Source organism: Vidua macroura, chromosome 33 (assembly GCF_024509145.1).
Source record: "Vidua macroura isolate BioBank_ID:100142 chromosome 33, ASM2450914v1, whole genome shotgun sequence".
NCBI lineage: Eukaryota > Metazoa > Chordata > Aves > Passeriformes > Viduidae > Vidua > Vidua macroura.
This window is the reverse complement of record NC_071603.1, coordinates 1,087,712-1,106,744: the sequence shown is the minus strand read 5'-3', so window position 1 is coordinate 1,106,744 and position 19,033 is coordinate 1,087,712. Positions and strand designations below refer to the sequence as shown.

Here is a 19,033-nt window from a genome sequence, read left to right as displayed (position 1 = left end):
GGGACACCGGTCACTCCAGAGGGACACTGGTCATTCCGGGTGGACACTGACACCGGTCACTCCAGGGGGACAAGGGACACCGGTCATGTTGTGGGGGACAGAGGATGAGAGACATTGGTCACCTCAAGGCTGTCTCTGCAGTGACTCCACATTGTCCCCACGCCGTCCCTCACATTGTCCCCAGCTGTCCCCACACTACTGTCCCCATGGTACCCGCACGCTGCCCCCACATTGTCCCCAGCTGTCCCCACACCTGGCGTGTTTCTCGGTGCTCTCGGCCATGGCCAGGGCGCGGCCGAGGGCGGCCTTGACCTCGTTGACCAGGGCCACCTGGGCATCGGTGCCGCTGCCGGCCGCGGCCAGGCTGGCCAGGAAGAGCCGCGCCAGCGCCGGCGTGTCCTTGTCCTCGGCGTTCTGCTGGTGGGGCAGCAGGTGGTCCAGGACAAAGGCCAGCACGCTGCAGTCCTGGGGGGACACAGGGGTCACACACCTGCACCCACGGCCGGGGGACAGAGGGGACCTTCAGGGTAAGGGGACAGGGGACCCTCGAGCACAGGGGACAGGACTGAGGTGTTTGGGGGGACAGGGAACCCCTATCAGTGAGGTGACAGGGGACCCCGAGCACAGGGGGGTGAGACTGAGGTGTCTGGGGGTACAGGGGACCCGTGACAGGGGAGCAGGGGACCCTAACAATCAAGGTGACAAGGCACCCTTCTTCAAGGGGTGACAAGTGACACCCCTCCCTGAAGTGACAACAGACCCCAAAGCACAGGGAGGTGACAGAACCTCCCCACGCACACCCTGACAGGGGCATGGCTGTCCCTGTCCCCTGCCCCTCTGATGGCCGTGTCCCCACAATGTCACCTCCTTGATGAGCTCGGACTGGCCCACGCTGTAGCTGTAGTTGGCGATCAGGGCGGCGATGCCCACGTAGGAGCGCACCAGCTCGGCCAGCAGCCGCAGGATGGTCGAGGTGGGCATCAGGGGCTTGGAGCCCCGCGCCCGGCCCCGCTCCTCACCGCGCTCCCCCTCCTTCTCCTTGCGGCCCTCGCGGCCCTCCTCGGGGCTGGATGCTGTGGGGACATGGGGACAGCATCAGGGGACACTCAGGGGACACAGGGACAGTGCCAGGGGACACGGGGGGCAGAGGAGAGCATCCTTAGGGGACACAAGGGAGCACAGGGGGCACCATTAGGGGGTGCAGAGGGGATGGTGAAAGTCTTAAAGACACGGAGGGGACCTCAGAGGACATGGAGGAGACCTTGGGGACATGGAGGGGACAGGGGGGGCTCAGGGACCTTGGGGACACAGAGGGGACATTGGGATGTGTGGGGGTACAGAGAAGATGTTGGAGGGGTTGGGAGTATTGGGGTCATAGGGCTAGGAGGGGACATCAGGGACAAGCACGGGACACCAGAGGACTCAAGGGGACAGTGCCACCTTCTCCCTGGGGGGTTCCTGAGGGCGGTGTCTCAGCCGCGGCTCCGTCAGCAGCGAAAACCTGGGCCTGGGGGAGCGGGGAGGGTCAGAGCTTGGGGAGGCCCCAAAACCCCCCAGACCCCCAGTGATACCCCCACAGCCCCCCATTACCCCCTCTCTCAAATATCAGTGACTCTGGGAATGCTGGGCCCTCCAAAGCCCCCCAAACTGACCCCGAGACTGCCAAAACCACCTCCCAGCCCCACCCAAACCACACCTCAGACCCGGGCAGCCCCCCCAAATTGCCCCCCAGGCCCCAAAATCACCCCTCAGCCCCTCCAAAACCCTCTAAATTCCCTCCCAGCTGCCCCAAATCCCCTTTCAGCCCCCCCAAACTGACCCCAGGCCCCCTAAATCCCCTCCCAGTCCCCTCAAACCTCTGCCCCGAACACCCAGACGCCATTCAGCTTCCCTAAACCACCCCCCATCCCCCCCAAACCGCCCCCCAGGCCCCCAGGACCCCCCCCAAGCCCCCGTACGTTGATGGCGAAGCCGGCGGGGGGGTCGAAGTCGGCGGGGGGCCGGGTCAGGCTGCGGTACTGCTGGTACATGTCGTCCCCAATGTCCGACAGCAGCTGGCTCACCTCGCTGGGCGCCGCGCTCTTGGGGTCCCCCTTGTCACCTGCGCGGGGACACGGCGCTCAGGGGGGACAGGAGACCCCCCCAGAGGGGCTGAGGATGCCTGGGGGATGGGGCAGCCTGATTGCTGCCTAATACAGACACCCCAGTTCCGTTCCTATATGGACACCCCAATTCCTTCCCTACAGGAACACCCCAATTCCTTCTCTATATGGACACCCCAGTTCCTTCCCTATAAGAACACCCCAATTCCTTCTCTATATGGACACCCCAGTTCCTTCCCTATAAGAACACCCCAATTCCTTCTCTATATGGACACCCCAATTCCTTCTCTATATGAACACCCCAGTTCCTTCTTTATATGAACACCCCAATTCCTTCCCTATAGGAGTACCCCCAATTCCTTCTCTGTATGAACACCTCAACTCCTTTACAAGAACACACCAATTCCTTCTCTCTATGGACACCCCAATTCCATACTTATATGGACACCCCAATTCCATCCCCATATGGATACCCTGATTCCTTCCCTGTATGAACGCCCCAATTCCTTGTCTTTACAGACACCCCAATTCCTTCCCTGTACAAACACCCCAATTTCCCTATATGGACACCCCAATTCCTCTCACTTGGACACCCCAATTCCTTCCCCATGTGAACACCCCAATTCCCCCCATATGAAAACCCCCAAATCCTTTTCCACATCTACCTTGCTCCTTGGGAACACCCCAATTTCCTCGTGTGCCCCCCAATCCTTGCCCCCTGTGCTCCCCTCCCTCCACAACCCCCCAAATCTCCCTGGGGGTGTGTGCCCCCATTGTGGGGGACCCGAGCCCCCCAAACCCTTGTCAGAGGCCCAGGATATCGCACAGGACACCCCAATTTCAGTTCCACGTGCTCCCCACTCTTCCCTCTGCTCCCCCGAGCCCCTATGCCCTCATCAAGGGCATGGTGGGCACCCAGGACATCGCACAGGACACCCCAATTCCTGCTCCATATGCACCTCACTCCTCCCTCTGCCCCCCAAACCTCACTGGGGGTGTGTGCCCCCATTGTGGGGGTTCCCCGAGTCCCCCAGACCCTTGTCAGAGGCCCAGGACATCACACAGGACACCCACAGGGGCATGGTGGGCACGCATGGCATTGAACAGGACACCCCAAATCCAGTTCAACCTGCACCCCACTCCTCCCTCTGCTCCCCCCGAGCCCCCCCAGCCCCCCGAGCCCCCCGTACCCTCGTCAGGGGCGTGGTAGGCGGCCAGGGCGTTGAGCATGTCGTAGATGACGTCGCGGATGGGCTCGGGGATGGGCGGCAGCGCGGCCGCCTTGGCCGGCGTGGTCTTCACCAGCTGCACCGCGTTGGGCCCCTTGATCCGCAGGTTCTCAAACTCGTCGTCAGAGGCTGGGAAATTGGGGGGGAAACGGGGAGGAAATGGGGGGGGTGGGTCAGGGATTTGGGGGGATCCTCAGCGGTGTCAGGTTGGGGAGGGGTTGTGGGAGCCGTGTGGTGGGGATGAGGATGAGATGGGACGCTGGTTTTTGGGGGGTGGAGGCACCTCTGGGACCTCCATTCTGTCTGAGAGACTCCTGGGACCCCTGCTCTGAGGCTAAAAGGACGCACAGGACCCCATTTTTGGGAACAGAGGCACCCCTGAGTCCCCTTCAGGAACCTCTCCCAGGACCCCATGTTTTGGGGACAGGGGGACCCCTGGGGACCTCTTCTCTGAAGATAAAGGGACCCTGGGACCCCATTTTTGGGCACAGAGGCACCTGTGGGACCTCATTTTTTGGGGATAGAGGCAACCCTAGAACCCCTGCTCTGAGAGAGCCCTGGGACCCCCATTTTCTGGGGATACAGGCACCCTGGGATCCCCTCCAGGAACCCTCCCAGAACCTCATTACAGGTGCCAGGGATCCCCAGGATCCCTCCCATGCCCCCATTTCCCCCTCCAAGAGCCCCCCAGCTCCCATGATTGCCCCCAAGTCCCCTCCAAGACCTGCCACGTCCCCATCCCCCCTCCAGGATCCTCCCCACATCCCAGGCCCCCCCTCTAGGAGCTTGTTCCAGGTACCAAGACCCTCCCCAGGATCCCCCCACCACATCCCAGCTCCCGCCGTGCCCCTCACCGGTGCCGGAGCCGCGCGGCGCGGGCAGGGCGATGCGGATGCAGCCCGTGGCCACCTCGGTGAAGACGTGGGGGCTGCGGCAGGCGGCGGGGCCCAGCACCCGCAGGATGTAATTCACCTCCCGCGAGCCCAGGCTGCCCGACACCACCCCCGAGGTGGTGCTGCCCGCCCCGCTCGTGGCCGCTGACCGCACCACCTGGGCACGGGGACATGGTGGGGACACCGTGGGCACGGGGACAGAGGGGCACCCCCGGGAGAGCTTCCCGTGGGAGCCTGGACCCCCAGAGCTGCAGAGCCCTTGGCCCTGCTAGCCCCAGAGTGTCAATTCCCTGATCCCTTTGTGCCCACAACCCCCAATTCCCTGATCCCCTTGTCACCAGTATCCCCTGGACCCCCAATTCCCTGACCCTCTTGTGTCCGTGACCCCCAATTCCCTGATCCCCTTGTCCCCTGCAGCCCCAATTCCCTGATCCCCTCACCCCCAGCCCCTCAATCCCCCTCTCCCCTCACCCCCAGCCCCCCAATCCCCCTCTCCCCTCACCCCCAGCCCCCCAATTCCTTCTCCCTTCTCCCGCAATCCCCCTCTCCCCTCACCCCCAGCCCCCCAATCCCCCTCTCCCCTCACCCCCAGCCCCCCAATTCCTTCTCCCGCAATCCCCCTCTCCCCTTACCCCCAGCCCCCCAATCCCCCTCTCCCATTTCTCTCAGCCCCCAATTCCCCTCTCCCCTCTCCCCAGCCCCCCAATTCCCCTCTCCCTTTATCCCCTCACCCCCAGCCCCTCAATCCCCCTCTCCCCTCACCCCCAGCCCCCCAATTCCTTCTCCCTTCTCCCGCAATTCCCCTCTCCCCTTACCCCCAGCCCCCCAATCCCCCTCTCCCATTTCTCTCAGCCCCCAATCCCCCTCTCCCCACCCCCCCCACCCCTCACCTTCTCCATGGTGTGCCGCAGCGTGCAGGGGTCCTCGATGATGTGCCGGAAGAGCAGGGTGACCAGCGGGGTGAAGCCGGTGAAGCCGGAGCTCTGCGTGAGCGCCAGGATGGTGCGGGTGGAGCGCAGCTCGGCGAACAGCAGCGCGTGCTTGTGCTGCCGCGTCAGGCGCAGGCAGAGGCGCAGCGTGGCGTGCAGCGTGTCGGGGTCCACGGGCACCCCCAGCATGCTGACGCACGCCCGCAGCACGGCCGGCACCGCCTCCTCCGCCAGGCCCCGCACCGGAGCCTCGGCGTCGGGGTCATCCCGGGGCTCCTCGGGGGTCGGCGTGGGGCAGGGAGGGGATGGGCAGGGGGCGGCGGGGAGTGGTGCTGGTGCTGCTGCTGGTGGTGGTGGTGGAGGGGGGGTCTTCGTCTGTAGAAGGGGGGTCTGGAGCTGTGGGGATGGGGAAAGGGGTGAGGAGGGTGGTTTTGCGGGGTGGGTATGGCTGGGGGGGTCTTGGGCACTCACTTGTGGCCCCTGTGACCCCCCCCCCCACGGCCATTCTGACACCCAATGACCATTCTGATCCCACCGTAACCCCTGTGACCCCCCCCATGGTCATTCTGATCCCACTGTGGTCTCTGTGAAACCCCCCCATGCCCTCTGTGACCCCCCCATGGCCTCTATGACCTGCCATGACCATTTTGACCCCCTCATGACCCCCCACACTCCCCCAAAACCCCTCAGACCCCCCATAACCCCTCGGACTCCCTGCAAACCGCCCCCCCCAAACCCCTCAGACTCGCCCCATGACCCCTCAGACCCTCCAAAACCCCTCAGACCCTCCCCAAAACCTTTCAGACCCCCCCAAACCCCTCAGCTCCCCCAGCCCCATACCAGGGGTCTCGTCCTTGCTCTTCCCCTCGGGGTCCTCGGTCCCCCCCTCGTCGCGGCCCTTCCCGGCGCGGGGGGGTCTCAGCAGCGTCAGCATCACCGGGCGCCGGTTCCCGGTCTCCTCATTCACCTGGGGACACCGAGGGGGACAGGGGTGACACTAGGGCCCCTCCCCATGGGGTGACACCAGGGGTGTCCCTCTGCCATGGGGGGATTCCCCAGTCCCACGAGGTGACACCAGTGGGGTGTCCCCTGCAGTGGGTGACACTGGGGCTGTGTTCCCCTGTCCTGGATGGCCACAGGAGACTGTCCCCTACCTTTAGGGGAGTGTCCCCCTGCCCTGGCTGAGCCCAGGACATGTCCCCGTGCCCCAGGGCTGTGTCCCCACAGCCCCTGGGCCGTGTCCCCTGTCCCCAGCCCTGTCCCCAGCCCGTCACCTTCACCACGGTGGTGAACTGCACGGGGCAGCACTGTGTCCCCCTGCCCTGCGGCTGTGTCCCCGTGCCCTGGCTGACCCCAGGGCATGTCCCCGTGCCCCAGGGCTGTGTCTCCTGGCCCCCAGCCCGTGCCCAGCCCCTCACCTGCACCATGGTGGTGAACTGCACGGTGTAGCGCCGCCGGCCGGCCGTGAAGCGCACGCTGGGCTCTCCGGCCCGCCAGGCCGCGTCGATGGTGCTGTTGTTGCTGGCACTGTAGCTGCACCAGCGGCCCGAGCGGTCGTCGAACCAGCGCCAGTTGTTCCCAGTGGCCTGCAGGTACTGGGGGGGGGGTACGTGGGGAGGGGGGGGTCAGCAGCCTGGAGCTCCTCGTGTGCCCCCCAAACCCTGCTTGGGGTGGCACTGGGTGTGGCGGGGTGGTGAGGTCGCCGTCCCCATCGCAGGGACGCTGTGTGTTCTCCAGGACCTCATGTGTCACCCCAGACCCTGCATGTCACCCCCTGTGTCACCCAGAACTTTGTGTGTCGCCCCGTGTCACCCAGGGTTCTGTGTGCCATGCCCTGTGTCCCCCAGAACTTTGTGTGTCACCCCGTGTCACCCAGGGTTCTGTGTGCCACCCCCTGTGTCACCCCCTGTGTCCCCCAGGACCCCGAGGCCCCTCCCCAGGACCCTGTGTGTCACCCCGTGTCCCCCACTGTGTCACCCTGGCTGCTCCACCCCTATCCCAGCCCCACTGTGTGTCCCCAGAAGCCCCCCATGTCCCCTCCCAGCCCCCTCAAACCCCCCCAGGACCCCCCGAATTGCCCCCAGCCCCCCCACCTTGTTCATCTGCGCGCGGCGCTTGGAGGACACGGCCGTCTTCTCGTAGAAATCAATCAGCAGCAGCACAGGGGTGATCCACCTTTTTTGGGGGGGGGCAAAAGAGCGGTGAGAGCATCCCGGGGGGGTTTTGGGGGCATTCTGAGGAGTCTGTGAGGGGTCACTCCTTACTTGGGGGTCTGCACCTCCTTGTGCTCCTTGGCAGCCTGCAGGCAGGGCTGCACCACCTCCAGCAGCTTGATCAGCACGTCCAGCACGCAGCTGGACTCCACCACGCGGGCACAGGGCAGCTTCAGCTCCTGGGGGGGGTCGGGGGCACCCCAAAAACATCAGCACCCCGAAATATCCACTGAAACACCCCCAAAATCCTGACCAAAATATCCAGAAACAGCCCCAAAATATCCACAGAAACAGCCCCAAACCAGCACGCAAGCTGGACCCCACCGTGGGGTGCTTCAGCTCCTGGGGCACCCCAAAAACATAAGCATCCCCCAAAAACATCCCAAACACCCCCAAAATACCCTCAAAACTCCCCAGAACAACCCCAAACCTCAGGATTTTTGGAAAAACGAGCCACCTCCAGAAAACACCCAGCACATTTTGTGAGGCCCAGGGACCCTGGGGTGCTCCCCCCAAGTTTTGGGGTGCCTCCCCCAGGTTTTGGGCTATCCCTTCTAGGTTTTGGGCTCCCCCCCAGGTTTTGCTGTATAACCCCAGATTTTGGGGTCGCTCCCCAGGTTCTGGGGTTCTCCCAGGTTTTGGGATCCCGCCTAAAGTTTTAGGTCACCCCCCCACCCCATTTTTTGGGGTCCTCCCCAGTTTTGGGGTACCTCGAAGAGCAGGGTGAGCAGCAGGATGCGCGTGGCCAGGTTGGAGGCCTGGGGCAGGGTGGCCATTTGGCTGATCCACTCCGACACGGTCTTGGTGTCGCTGGTGGTCAGCGGCACGGCCGCCTTGATCAGGACATCGGCCGCCTCCCACACCTGGGGGTCAGTGGTCAGTGGGGTCAGGGGTCACTGGGGGTCAGGGTGGTCAGTGGGGTTCAGGAGTCACTAGGGGTCAGTGAGGTCAGTTGGTCAGTGGGATTTAGGGGGGGTCAGTGAGGGTCAGGGTGGTCAGTGGGGGTCAGAGTGGTCAGGGGTCAGTGGGGCACCTGGCACACCTGGGGGTTCAGGGGGTCTCAGGGCTGGTTTGGGTCAGGTTTAGGCTGGGTTTAAGGCTCCGTACCTGCTGCACCCCCTGTCTGAGCACTGAGCCCTGGCAGGCCAGGCTGTTGTGGTGTACAGCCATCATTGGGTCAGGGGTCTCAGGGTGGGTTTGGGGACAGGTTTGAGGCAGGTTTGGGGCAGGTTTAGGCTGGGTTTAGGCTGGCTTTAAAGCTCCACACCTGCTGCACCACCTGTTTGAGCACTGAGCCCTGGCAGGCCGGGCTGTTGTGGTGCACAGCCATCATTGGAGTCAGGGGTCTCAGGGTGGGTTTGGGGCAGGTTTGGGGCAGGTTTAGGCTGGGTTTAGGCTGGGTTTAAGGCTCCATACCTGCTGCACCACCTGTTTGAGCACGCTGTCCCGGTAGGCCGGGCCGTTGCGGCGCACGGCCGTCATCAGCAGGTCGCAGACGCGGTACACGGTGTCCGGCAGCTCGTCCAGCAGCTGCGAGCAGCCCGGCAGCATCGAGTCCGTGAAGGCCCCGAGCTCAGCCGCCTCCAGCGGCTCGGCCCCCTCAAACTTCTCCAGGCACTTGGCCTCCTCCTCCTCCTGCCGCTCCCGCGCCCGCCGCTCCTCCTCCTCCTTGCGGCACGCAGCCTCCTGGGGGGGTAAATGGGGTGAGGAGGGGGCTTTGGGAGGAGAAATTGGGGTTTGGGGTAGGGAAATGGGGGAGAAATGGGGGTCTGAGGGGAGAAATTGGGGTTTGGGGCAGGGAAATGGGGTTTGGGGCAAGGAAATGGGGGTGAAATGGGGTGAGGAGGGGAGAAATTGGGGTTTGGGGTAGGGAAAGGGGGAAGAAATGAGGGTCTGGGGGGAGAAATTGGGGTTTGGGGCAGGGAAATGGGGGAGAAATGAGGGTCTGTGGGGAGAAATTGGGGTTTGGAGCAGGGAAATGGGGGAGAAATTGGGGTTTGGGGCACAGAAATGGGGGAGAAATGAGGGTTTTGGGAAGGGAAATGGGCGTGTGAGGCAGGGAAATCAGGGTTTGGGGCAGGGAAACGGGGGAGAAATGGGGGTTTGGGGGGAGAAATGAGGGTATGGGGCAGGGAAATGCGGTTTGGATGATGTAAAATGGGGGTTTTGGTATAGGAAACAAGGATTTGGGATGGGAAATGGGGGTTTTGGGACAGGAAATGGGGTTTTTGTGGGGTCCCACCTCGGGGGACTCGGCACGCTGCTCCATGGGGATGTCCTGGCCCAGGGACATGGCGATGGCTCTCATCATCTGATCCTCCTCCGACATGCTCAGGTCCTGGGGGGCAGCGTCAGGGGCTGCGACGACCCCCAGAGCACCCCAAAATACCCCCCCAGAGCACCCCAAAATCCACCAGAACCCCCAAAACCCCCCAAAATCCCTGAGGACCCCCCCAAAACCACCCCAAAACCCTCCAGGAACCCCAACATTGAAACACTCTGGACCCACAAAAACCCCCAACCACCCAAAATTCCCTAGAACCCACCCTGAACCACTCAGGACTCCCTAAAACCCCTCAGGATCCCTCCACATCCATACCGAAACCTCTCAAATCCCCCATGTTTCCCCTTCCCCTGCTCCAGGACCCCCCAACCCCCCCACTGACCTGTGCTGAGCCCCCCAAACCTCTCCCCATACCCCCCAAACCCCTCCCTGTGCCCCCCAAACTCCCCCATTTCCCCTTTCCCCACTGCAGGACCCCCCTAAACTCCTCCCTGTGCTCCCCAAACCTCCCCATTTCCCCTTGCCCCTGCTCCAGGCCCCCCCATCATGCCCCCCCAGCCCCCCAAGCCCCCACTGACCCGTGCTGAGCCCCCCATGAGCGGGGGCGGGTGGGTGAGCAGGTACTCCGTGGCCTGCTCCATGGTGTTGGTGTTGAGCAGCGCCTCCATGGCGTGCTCCCGCGAGAAACCCATGTCCATCAGCTGGGGGGGCACACAGAGAGGTCAGGGGGGCACAGGAAAGGGTTTGGGGGAGATTTGGGGGCACAAGGAGGGGGTTGGGAGGATTTGGGGGTCACGGGGAGGGGTTTGAGGGGATTTTGGGGGCACGAGGAGGGATTTGGGAAGATTTGGGGAGCACTGAGAGAGGGTTTGGGGGCATTTTGGGGGCATGAAGAGGGGGAGGAGATGGCACAAGGAAGGGTTTAGGGGGGCACAGGCAGGGGTCAGAGTCAGGGACGGGTTTGGGGGACACAGGGAGGGATTTGGGGGTACAGGAAGGGGTTTGAAGAAGACTTGGAGAGACCTCCCACCCCCCATTTTTCCCTCCTCCCCATTTTTCCCTCCCACCCCACAGTTTTTAACCTGTCACCCCCATTGTTTTCGTCCCACCCCTCAGTTTTTGAGCTCCTCCACCACGTGCCATCCCCGTACCTGCTGCAGCTGCTGCTGGTTGACGTGGGGCTCCCTGCGGGCTCCCCCCTCGTCGCCCCCGGGCTCGTCGGGCGCGGGCCCCTCTCGCTCGCGGCCCAGGCGCTCGCGCAGCAGCGGCTCGGCCCGCAGGATGTGGCACAGGATGGCCAGCATGGACTCAGCCATGCGGCCACCATACACCTTCAGCGGCCGCCGCTGCCACAGCTGCTTGATGCAGGCGAACGCGGCCTGGGGACACGGTGGGGACACAGTGGGGACACCGTGGGGGTGGGGGGGACATGAATTTTGGCAGGGGGAAATGGGGTTTCCCCCCCCACCAAACCCCATTGCCTTCCCCAAACCCCATTCCTCCCATCCCAAACCCCATTTCCCCCCATCAAACCGCATTTTTTCCTCCCCCAAACCCCATTCCCCTCCCCAAAACCCATTTTTCCCCCCACAAACCCCATTCTTCCCCCTCCAGCCCCATTTCACCCTCCCCAAACCCCCATTTCCCCCCTACAAACCTCATTTTTTCCCCCCCAAACCCCGTTTTTCCCCCTGCCCACCTTCTGGGTGACCACGAGGAAGCGCAGGGCGCTGAAGGGGGGGTGTCCGTGTGGGGGGGCCTTGGCGGGCAGCGCGTGGGGGGACTCCAGCACCGTGCTGGGGTTCACCATCTTCTCCACCAGCATCAGCCACGCGTCCAGGAATTCACCGGTGCCATCTGGCAGGTCGGGGTGCTCCAAACCCTCCCCCACCGGCACCTTGCCCCCCATGGACAGCGCCCAGTTAAAGGTCCTGGAGGGAGAAAAGGGATTTGGGGTGTTGGGAGGGACCCCGAGGTCATAGGAGTGACCAGTTAAAGGTCCTGGGAGGTGCTGGGAGAGACCCTGAGGTCATGGGAGCATCCCCCCACCCACGAGAAGGGAGTTGGAGGGGTTAAGTGTCCAGGGGCAAGGGCAGTGTCCTGGGGTAGTGCCCTTGTCCAGCGGCAGTGTCTGTGTCCAGGGTAGGTGTCCAGGGGCATTGGTCTGTGTCCATGGTCAGTATCCAGTGCCCAGTCAGTGTTTGTCAGTATCCAGTGTCCATGGTCAGTGTATGGCACCCGTGGTCACTGTACAGTGTCCAGGCAGTGTCCGTGGTCAGTGTCCAGGGTCAGTGTCCGGGGTCAGTGTCCAGGGTCAGTGTCCGGGGTCAGTGCCCAGTCAGTGTCTGGGGTCAGTGTCTGGTCAGTGTCCAGGGTCAGTGTCCATGGTCAGTGTCCAGGGTCAGTGTCCGGTAGGTGTCAGGGGTCAGTGTCCAGTCAGTGTCTGGGGTCAGTGTCTGGGGTCAGTGTCTGGTCAGTGTCCGTGGTCAGTGTCCAGCTCACTCGAAGAGGGCGTTGTGGCCGCCGGAGCAGAGGAATTTCTGCAGCATGAGGTGATAGGGGAACTTGCGCTCGTCGAACAGCATGGGCGACGTGAACCCCACCGAGCAGATGAAGAACGTCAGCCTGGGGGCACGGGGGGGTCAGTGCTGGGCATGGCACCGGGCACTGACCACGGGCACTGCCCGAGCTCCGGCCCCTGGAGGTGGCAGACCCGTCCCTGTCCCTGGTTTGTCCCTGTCACCCCAGCCCCGCCCCTCTCCCCAGCCCCACCCCATTCCCAACCTCACCCCTCTCCTGTACCCTGCCCCATTCCCAGCCCCTCCTGTCCCAGCCTCACCCCTACCCATTCCCATCCTCATTCCCATCCCTGTTCCTATTTCCTCTCCCATTTCCAATCCTGCTCCCATTCCCATTCCTATGAGTGTCTCTATTCCCATTCCCATCCCAGTTCCAATTCCCATCCCTCTTCCCGTTCCCATTCCCTCTCCCTCCCCTGCTCCCAATCCCATCCCATCATTTCCATCCCATCCCATTGTTCCCATCCCATCCCATCCCATCCCATTATTCCCATCTCATCCCATCCCATCGTTCCCATCCCATCCTTCCCATCCCATTCCTATGAGTGTCTCTATTCCCATTCCCATCCCAGTTCCAATTCCCATCCCTGTTCCCGTTCCCATTCCCTCTCCCTCCCCTGCTCCCAATCCCATCCCATCATTTCCATCCCATCCCATCCCATCCCATTATTCCCATCTCATCCCATCCCATCGTTCCCATCCCATCCCATCCTTCCCATCCCATTCCTATGAGTGTCTCTATTCCCATTCCCATCCCAGTTCCAATTCCCATCCCTCTTCCCGTTCCCATTCCCTTTCCCTCCCCTGCTCCCAATCCCATCCCATCCCATCATTTCCATCCCATCCCATCGTTCCCATCCCATCATTCCCATCCCATTGTTCCCATCTCATCGTTCCCATCCCATCCCATCATTCCCATCGTTCCCATCCCATCCCATCGTTCCTATCCCATTCCTATGAGTGTCTCTATTCTCATTCCCATCTCAGTTCCAATTCCCATCCCTGTTCCCGTTCCCTTTCCCTCCCCTGCTCCCAATCCCATCCCATCCCATCATTCCCATCCCATCATTCCCATCCCATCCCATCATTCCCATCCCATCATTCCCATCCCATCCCATCCCATCCCATCCCATCCCATCCCATCCCATCCCATCCCATCCCATCCCATCCCATCCCATCCCCGCTGTCCCCGTGGTCACTGACCGGAACCGTGGCGTGGGGGTGTAGGGGGGCGGTTGCCAGCTCAGCCCCTTGGTCAGCAGGCGGGTCAGCGCCGAGGCCGTGGCGCGGGCGGCCGCGGTGGGCGCGGGGGCGGCGGCGGCCGCGTGGTGGCTGCGGCGCTGCCGCACCGGGGAGCCCACGCACAGCTTGACCAGCAGCCCAAAGAGCTCGGCCAGCGCCCGGCCCAGCCGCGACGAGGCTGCGGGGACACGGGGGACACTGAGAGCCCGGGTGGGGACAGAGGGACGCGGGGAACGTGGGGTGAGACCCTCGAGGGGACACAGGGGACGGGGGGCACACAGGAGAGCTCAGGGGTGAGAGCCTCGGGGGGGACACAGGGGTGAGACGTGGGGGGGGGGGACACAGGTGAGATCCCTGGGATCCCTTGAGCTGTTTTAGAGGCCCCCTAAGACAGTTTTAGGGTCTCCCAAGCTATTTCTGGAGCCTCCTGACCCATTCCTGGAGCCCCCCACCCCGTTTTTGGGCCCCCTCTCACCGGAGAGCAGGGGTTTGATCTGTTTGATGCGGGCGGCCATGGCTGGGGTGATCTTGGCCTTGGCTTTGGGGTCGCTGGCGCTGGGCTCGTCCGTCTCCATGGGGGCCAGGGGCTCCCCCTCCAGCCCCATCCCCTCCAGCAGCCCCTGGGCCGGGGGGGGGTCACTGCCCACCCCCCCCACGGGGCCTGGGCCCTCCACCTCGCCCTCTGTGGGGGAGAGGGATGAGAAATCCACTGAGACCCCCAAAAGTGACCTTTTCTACAGAGACCCCCCCCAAAAACTGACCTTTCCTACAGAGACCCCCCCCAAAACTGATCTGCTCCACAGCGACCCCCCTTCCCCACAGAGACCCCCCCCCAAAAACCTTTCCAAGATGCCCCCAAATCCAGCCTACCCCAGAGACCCTCCCCAACCCCCCCAACTCCCATAAACCCCCCCAAAATCCACATAAAGCCCCTCCAACCCCCAATAAAGCATCCCCCAAACCCCCATAGATTCCCCCAAACCTGCCAAAATCCCCATTAAATCCCCACAAATACCCCCAAAATCCACATAAAGCCCCCCCAAAACCCCTATAAATCCTCCCAAACACCCCCAAAAATGCCCCCAGGCCTCCCCCACCTGCCCTGCGGCCGCCCTGGGGGGGGCTGGGGGCCGTTTTCTCCTCCTTGGGCACGAGTTTCTGCATGTCAGCCTGGCCAAACTCACAGCCTGGGGGGAGACTGGGGGGGCACAGGGGGAGTCATAGGGCTGGGGGCACCTCCTGGGTACCGCAGAGCCCCCCCAGTACCTCCCAGTGCCCCCCAGTAACCTGTTATGGGGGTACAGGCACAGAGAGCAGCACAGCTGGCTCAGCCTGGTGTCCCCCCAGTGCCCCCCAAACCCTCACCAGTGCCCTCCCAGTGCCTCCAGTGCCCTCCCAGTGCCTCCAGTGCCCTCCCAGTGCCTGTTTGAGGTGCACCATGCCAGCAAGCAGCACAGCTGGCTCAGCCCACTGTCCCTCAAACCTGCACCAATCCCTCCCAGTGCCTCCCAAACCCTCACCAGTCCCTCCCAGTGCCTCCCAAACCCTCACCAGTCCCTCCCAGTGCCTCCCAAACCCTCACCAGACCCTCCCAGGGTCCCCAGTACCTGTTGGGGGTGCAGAGGGACAGCAGCACGGTGCTCTCCCACACCAGGGAGCAGTAGAGCTGGCTCAGCTTGCCCAGCACGCTCAGCCCCAGCTGGGACCCCCACTGGTTCACCGAGATGGCCCTGATCTCGCTCTGCGGGGAACAGTGGGACCCCCAAAACCCCCTGAGACCCCAAACCCCTCCCAAACCCCTTTCAAACCCCCCCAAACCTCATTCAACGCCCTCAGACCCCTCCCAAACCCCTTTCAAACCCCCCCAAACCTCATTCAACCCCCTCAGACCCCTCCCAAACCCCTTTTAAAACCCCCCAAACCCACTCAAACCCCCCCAACCCCATTCAAACCCCCAAACCCAAACACCCCCAACCCCATTCAAACCCCCAAACCCACTCAAACACCCCCAACCCCATTCAAACCCCCCAAACCCCATTCAAACCCCCCCAAACCCCACCCCAACCCCCCCAAACACCACTCGAACTCCCCCAAACCCCATTCAAACCCCCCAAACCCCATTCAAATCCCCCAAACCCCACTCAAACCTCCCCAAACCCCATTCAAACCCACCAAACCCCACTCAAACCTCCCCAAACCCCATTCAAATCCCCCAAACCCCATTCAAATCCCCCAAACCCCACTCAAACCTCCCCAAACCCCATTCAAATCCCCCAAACCCCACTCAAACCCCCCAAAACCCCATTCAAACCCCACCCCACCCCCCCAAGCCCCTCCTCTGTTACCTGTCCCACCCTGCAGGTGTGCACGAACATCATGATGAAGGCGTGGGCGGCGGTCAGCGCGTGCAGCAGGGGGGTGGCCTGGGCCGAGAGCGTGGCGTCGGGCACGGCCCCGGCCCCGGCCAGCTCCCGCAGCAGCACCGAGCCCCCCGGGGCCTCGATGGGCCGGTGCAGCGGCTCCAGCGCCGACAGCACGGCCTCCAGCTGCACCAGCCCCTCCTGCAGCACCTTGGGCTCGTGGGAGAGAGTCTGGGGACACAGAGAGAGGACATTGGGGTCACTGAACCCTCCTGGGGGGTCACTGAACCCTCCTTGAGCACCTTGGGCTCATGGGACAGCAACTGGGAACAGAGGGACAGAGAAAGCATCATCAGGGTCCATACCAGAATGTATTTGCAGACCCCCAGGGCTGTATCAGGATGGATTTGCAGATCCCCACAATGGATTTGCAGACCACTGAGACCCCCAAGATGGATTTGTAGCCCCCCAGGATGGATTATAGCCCCCCCAAGCCCATACCAGGACGGATTTTCAGCCCCCCAGGATGGATTTTCAGCCCCCCAGCTGTACCAGGATGGATTTGCAGCCCCCCCGAACAGGTTTTCAGCCCCCCAGGATGGATTTGCAGCCCCCCAGCCGTACCAGGATGGATTTGCAGACCCCAGCCACGGCCTGGCAGGCTGCAGAGGTGGGGAAGTCCACGGGCAGGTTGGGCAGCCCCAGGATGGTGACGAGCGGCCGCAGCCCCCGCTGGGCCACGAACTCCTGGCAGTGATCATCTGTGGTGTTGTTGCTCAGGATGGACTCCACGAACTTCATCTGGGACAAAAGGGGGTCAGGGGGGCTCTGAACCCCCTCGGGGGGGGAGGGGGGGGGTTAGAATCAGGGGGGACCCCCCAGGGACGGCGCTGGGCCTCACCACGTTGAGGATGTAGTCCATGAGTGGGATGGGGATGCGCTCCTCCGTGCCCACCACGCTGCAAGCACAGAGGGGATGGTGAGGGGAGTGTGATCCCCCCAGGACACAAAATCAGAGTTAATGAAGCTGGGAGAGACCTCTGAGACCACCCCATTACCATCAAGTGTCACGTCCAAGCTTGGCTTTAACACCTCCCTGCTTCCTTTCTGGGAAGCTTTTGCTGATTTCCAGCCTAAATTTTCCCCCATTCCCTTTTCTCCAGGCTGAACCCCTTCCCCAGCTCCCCCAGGATCCTCCAGAACCTTCCCCAGTTCCCCCACAATCCTCCAGACCCTTCCTCAGCTCCCCAAGGATCCTCTCCACCCCAGACCATTCATAAACCAGCACTGAGGCAGATTGCCAGGGACACCAAAGTGACCTGGGGACACCCCAGACTGCCCCAGCCTGCCCTGTCCTGCTCACGTCTGGCTGGGCTCTGCCTCGCTCTGCTGGGCAGCCCCGAAGCTCTGCATGGCCTGCACCTCCTCCTCCTCCTCATCCTCGCTCGAGGCCTCCTCGGCAGCGTGGGGCGAGCGCGGGGGCGGCGCGGCCGCCGTCCCGTCCGCCTTCTGCATCGACGGCTTCTGGCAGATGTACTTGGGGTCCCGGCCCAGGCTGCAGATCTCCTCCAGCAGCTGTGGAGGGACTGGCATTTAGGGGGGGCCCAGACAGATTTTGGGGCACCCTGAAGCCCCACAAGCGTCCCCAGGCTGTCACCTTGATGATGGCAGTGGTGGCGTCGGTCTTGAGCGTGGGCTGGTGCCGCATCAGCTCGTCCACGGCGCTGCCCAGGTTGGAGGCTGTGTCACCTGGGGGGACAGAGAGTGTTTTGGGGGGGCAGAGCAGGTTTTGGGGATGCAGAGCAGGTTTTGAGGGGGGCAGAAGTGGTTCTGGGAGTTAAATAAATAAGAGATGATGCCTAAAATACACACAAATGTCTCCAAAAGATAAGAACACTATTAAATGTTAAGATTTTTGCTAAAAGGCTGGTGGGGTGCCCAGTGTTGCCAGTACTCCCAGTGTCCCCAGTATCCCCAGTGTCCTCAGTCCCCCAGTGTCCTCAGTCCCCCAGTGTCCCCATTATCCCCAGTGTCCCCAGTATCCCCCACTCACTGAGGGGGTTGGAGCTGCGGTGCCGGCACGTGGCGGGCAAGCAGTCGAGGGGACAGCAGCACCTTGTGTGTCCCCAGTGTCCCCATGCCCCCAGTATCCCCAGTCCCCCGGCACGCCCCGCTCACCGAGGGGGTCGGAGCTGCGGCGGCGCCGCATGGCGGGCAGGTAATCGGGGGACAGCAGCACCTTGAAGAGGCGCTCGAAGGGCTGGCACTGCACGAAGCTCTGCAGCCCCCGCGCGTTCAGGCACAGCGCGCTGAACACGTTGGGCAGCGAGCCCAGCACCTCCCGCGTCGCCGGCACCTGCGCAGGTGAGGGGTTATGGCACACCTGGGGCAGGTGCGGGGCACACACAGGGCAGGGTGAGGGGCTGGGGGCACACCTGGGGCAGGTCAGGAGTGGGGGCACACCTGGTGTGAGGCAGGGGCTGGAGGCACACCTGGGGCAGGTCAGGAGTGGGGGCACACCTGGTGTGGGGCAGGTGGTGGGGCAGACATTGGGCAGGTATGGGGCAAAGCTGGGACAGACACTGGGCAGGTGTGGTACCAGCATGGGCAGGGGAGCAGCAGGCAGGGAGGCAGGTCTGGGGTGGAGCTGGGGCAGGTGTGGCACTAGGACAGGTGGCAGGCACAGAACAGGTGTGGGGACAGGCAATGCACAGGTGAGCAGACAGGTGAGAGGCAGACCTGGAGCAGGTGTAAGAGAAGAAATGGGATAGGTGCAAAGCAGGTGTGAGAACAAGTGAAAGACGTATATGGCAACAGGTGCAAGGCAGGAAATGAAACAGGGACACAAAACAGGTGCAGGGCAGGAAATGAAACAGGGATACAGAACAGGTGCAGGGCAGGAAATGGAACAGATGCAAAGACAGGTGAGGGGACACATGAGAGACCAGGTACTAGGAAACACAAGGGCAGAAACGAGGGAACAGGTGAGGAAACAAGTAAGGAGACAAGTACAGGGACAGGAAATGGAACAGGTGCGTGAACACCGACAAGTGACAGGTACAGGGCGGGTGTGGGAGGGTACACAACATGGGACAAGTGTGGGAGCAGCACAAACAGCTGATGGGACAGCAAGAGGACAAATGAGGTGACAGAGGTGAGGACAGGTGCTGGACAGGTGAAGGACCTCACTCATGGCCTCCAT

At 62.8% G+C, this 19,033-nt stretch overlaps 1 protein-coding gene across 1 annotated transcript in view; it reads right to left on the bottom strand.

The window, feature by feature from the left end:
* Positions 1-19,033, bottom strand: part of HUWE1 (HECT, UBA and WWE domain containing E3 ubiquitin protein ligase 1) — a 49,623-nt gene that overhangs the window by 22,241 nt on the left and 8,349 nt on the right. Inside the window, 28 exon segments of the mRNA XM_054001901.1 lie at positions 254-465; positions 865-1,073; positions 1,441-1,507; positions 1,959-2,101; positions 3,293-3,460; positions 4,186-4,381; positions 5,115-5,485; positions 5,994-6,120; positions 6,572-6,748; positions 7,247-7,328; positions 7,418-7,545; positions 8,077-8,229; positions 8,783-9,052; positions 9,609-9,704; positions 10,229-10,351; positions 10,802-11,029; positions 11,350-11,581; positions 12,153-12,275; positions 13,433-13,649; positions 13,947-14,153; positions 14,569-14,669; positions 15,079-15,212; positions 15,817-16,062; positions 16,456-16,632; positions 16,733-16,790; positions 17,195-17,406; positions 17,489-17,580; positions 18,010-18,187. Of these exon segments, the coding sequence (XP_053857876.1) occupies positions 254-465; positions 865-1,073; positions 1,441-1,507; positions 1,959-2,101; positions 3,293-3,460; positions 4,186-4,381; positions 5,115-5,485; positions 5,994-6,120; positions 6,572-6,748; positions 7,247-7,328; positions 7,418-7,545; positions 8,077-8,229; positions 8,783-9,052; positions 9,609-9,704; positions 10,229-10,351; positions 10,802-11,029; positions 11,350-11,581; positions 12,153-12,275; positions 13,433-13,649; positions 13,947-14,153; positions 14,569-14,669; positions 15,079-15,212; positions 15,817-16,062; positions 16,456-16,632; positions 16,733-16,790; positions 17,195-17,406; positions 17,489-17,580; positions 18,010-18,187 (4,727 nt within the window).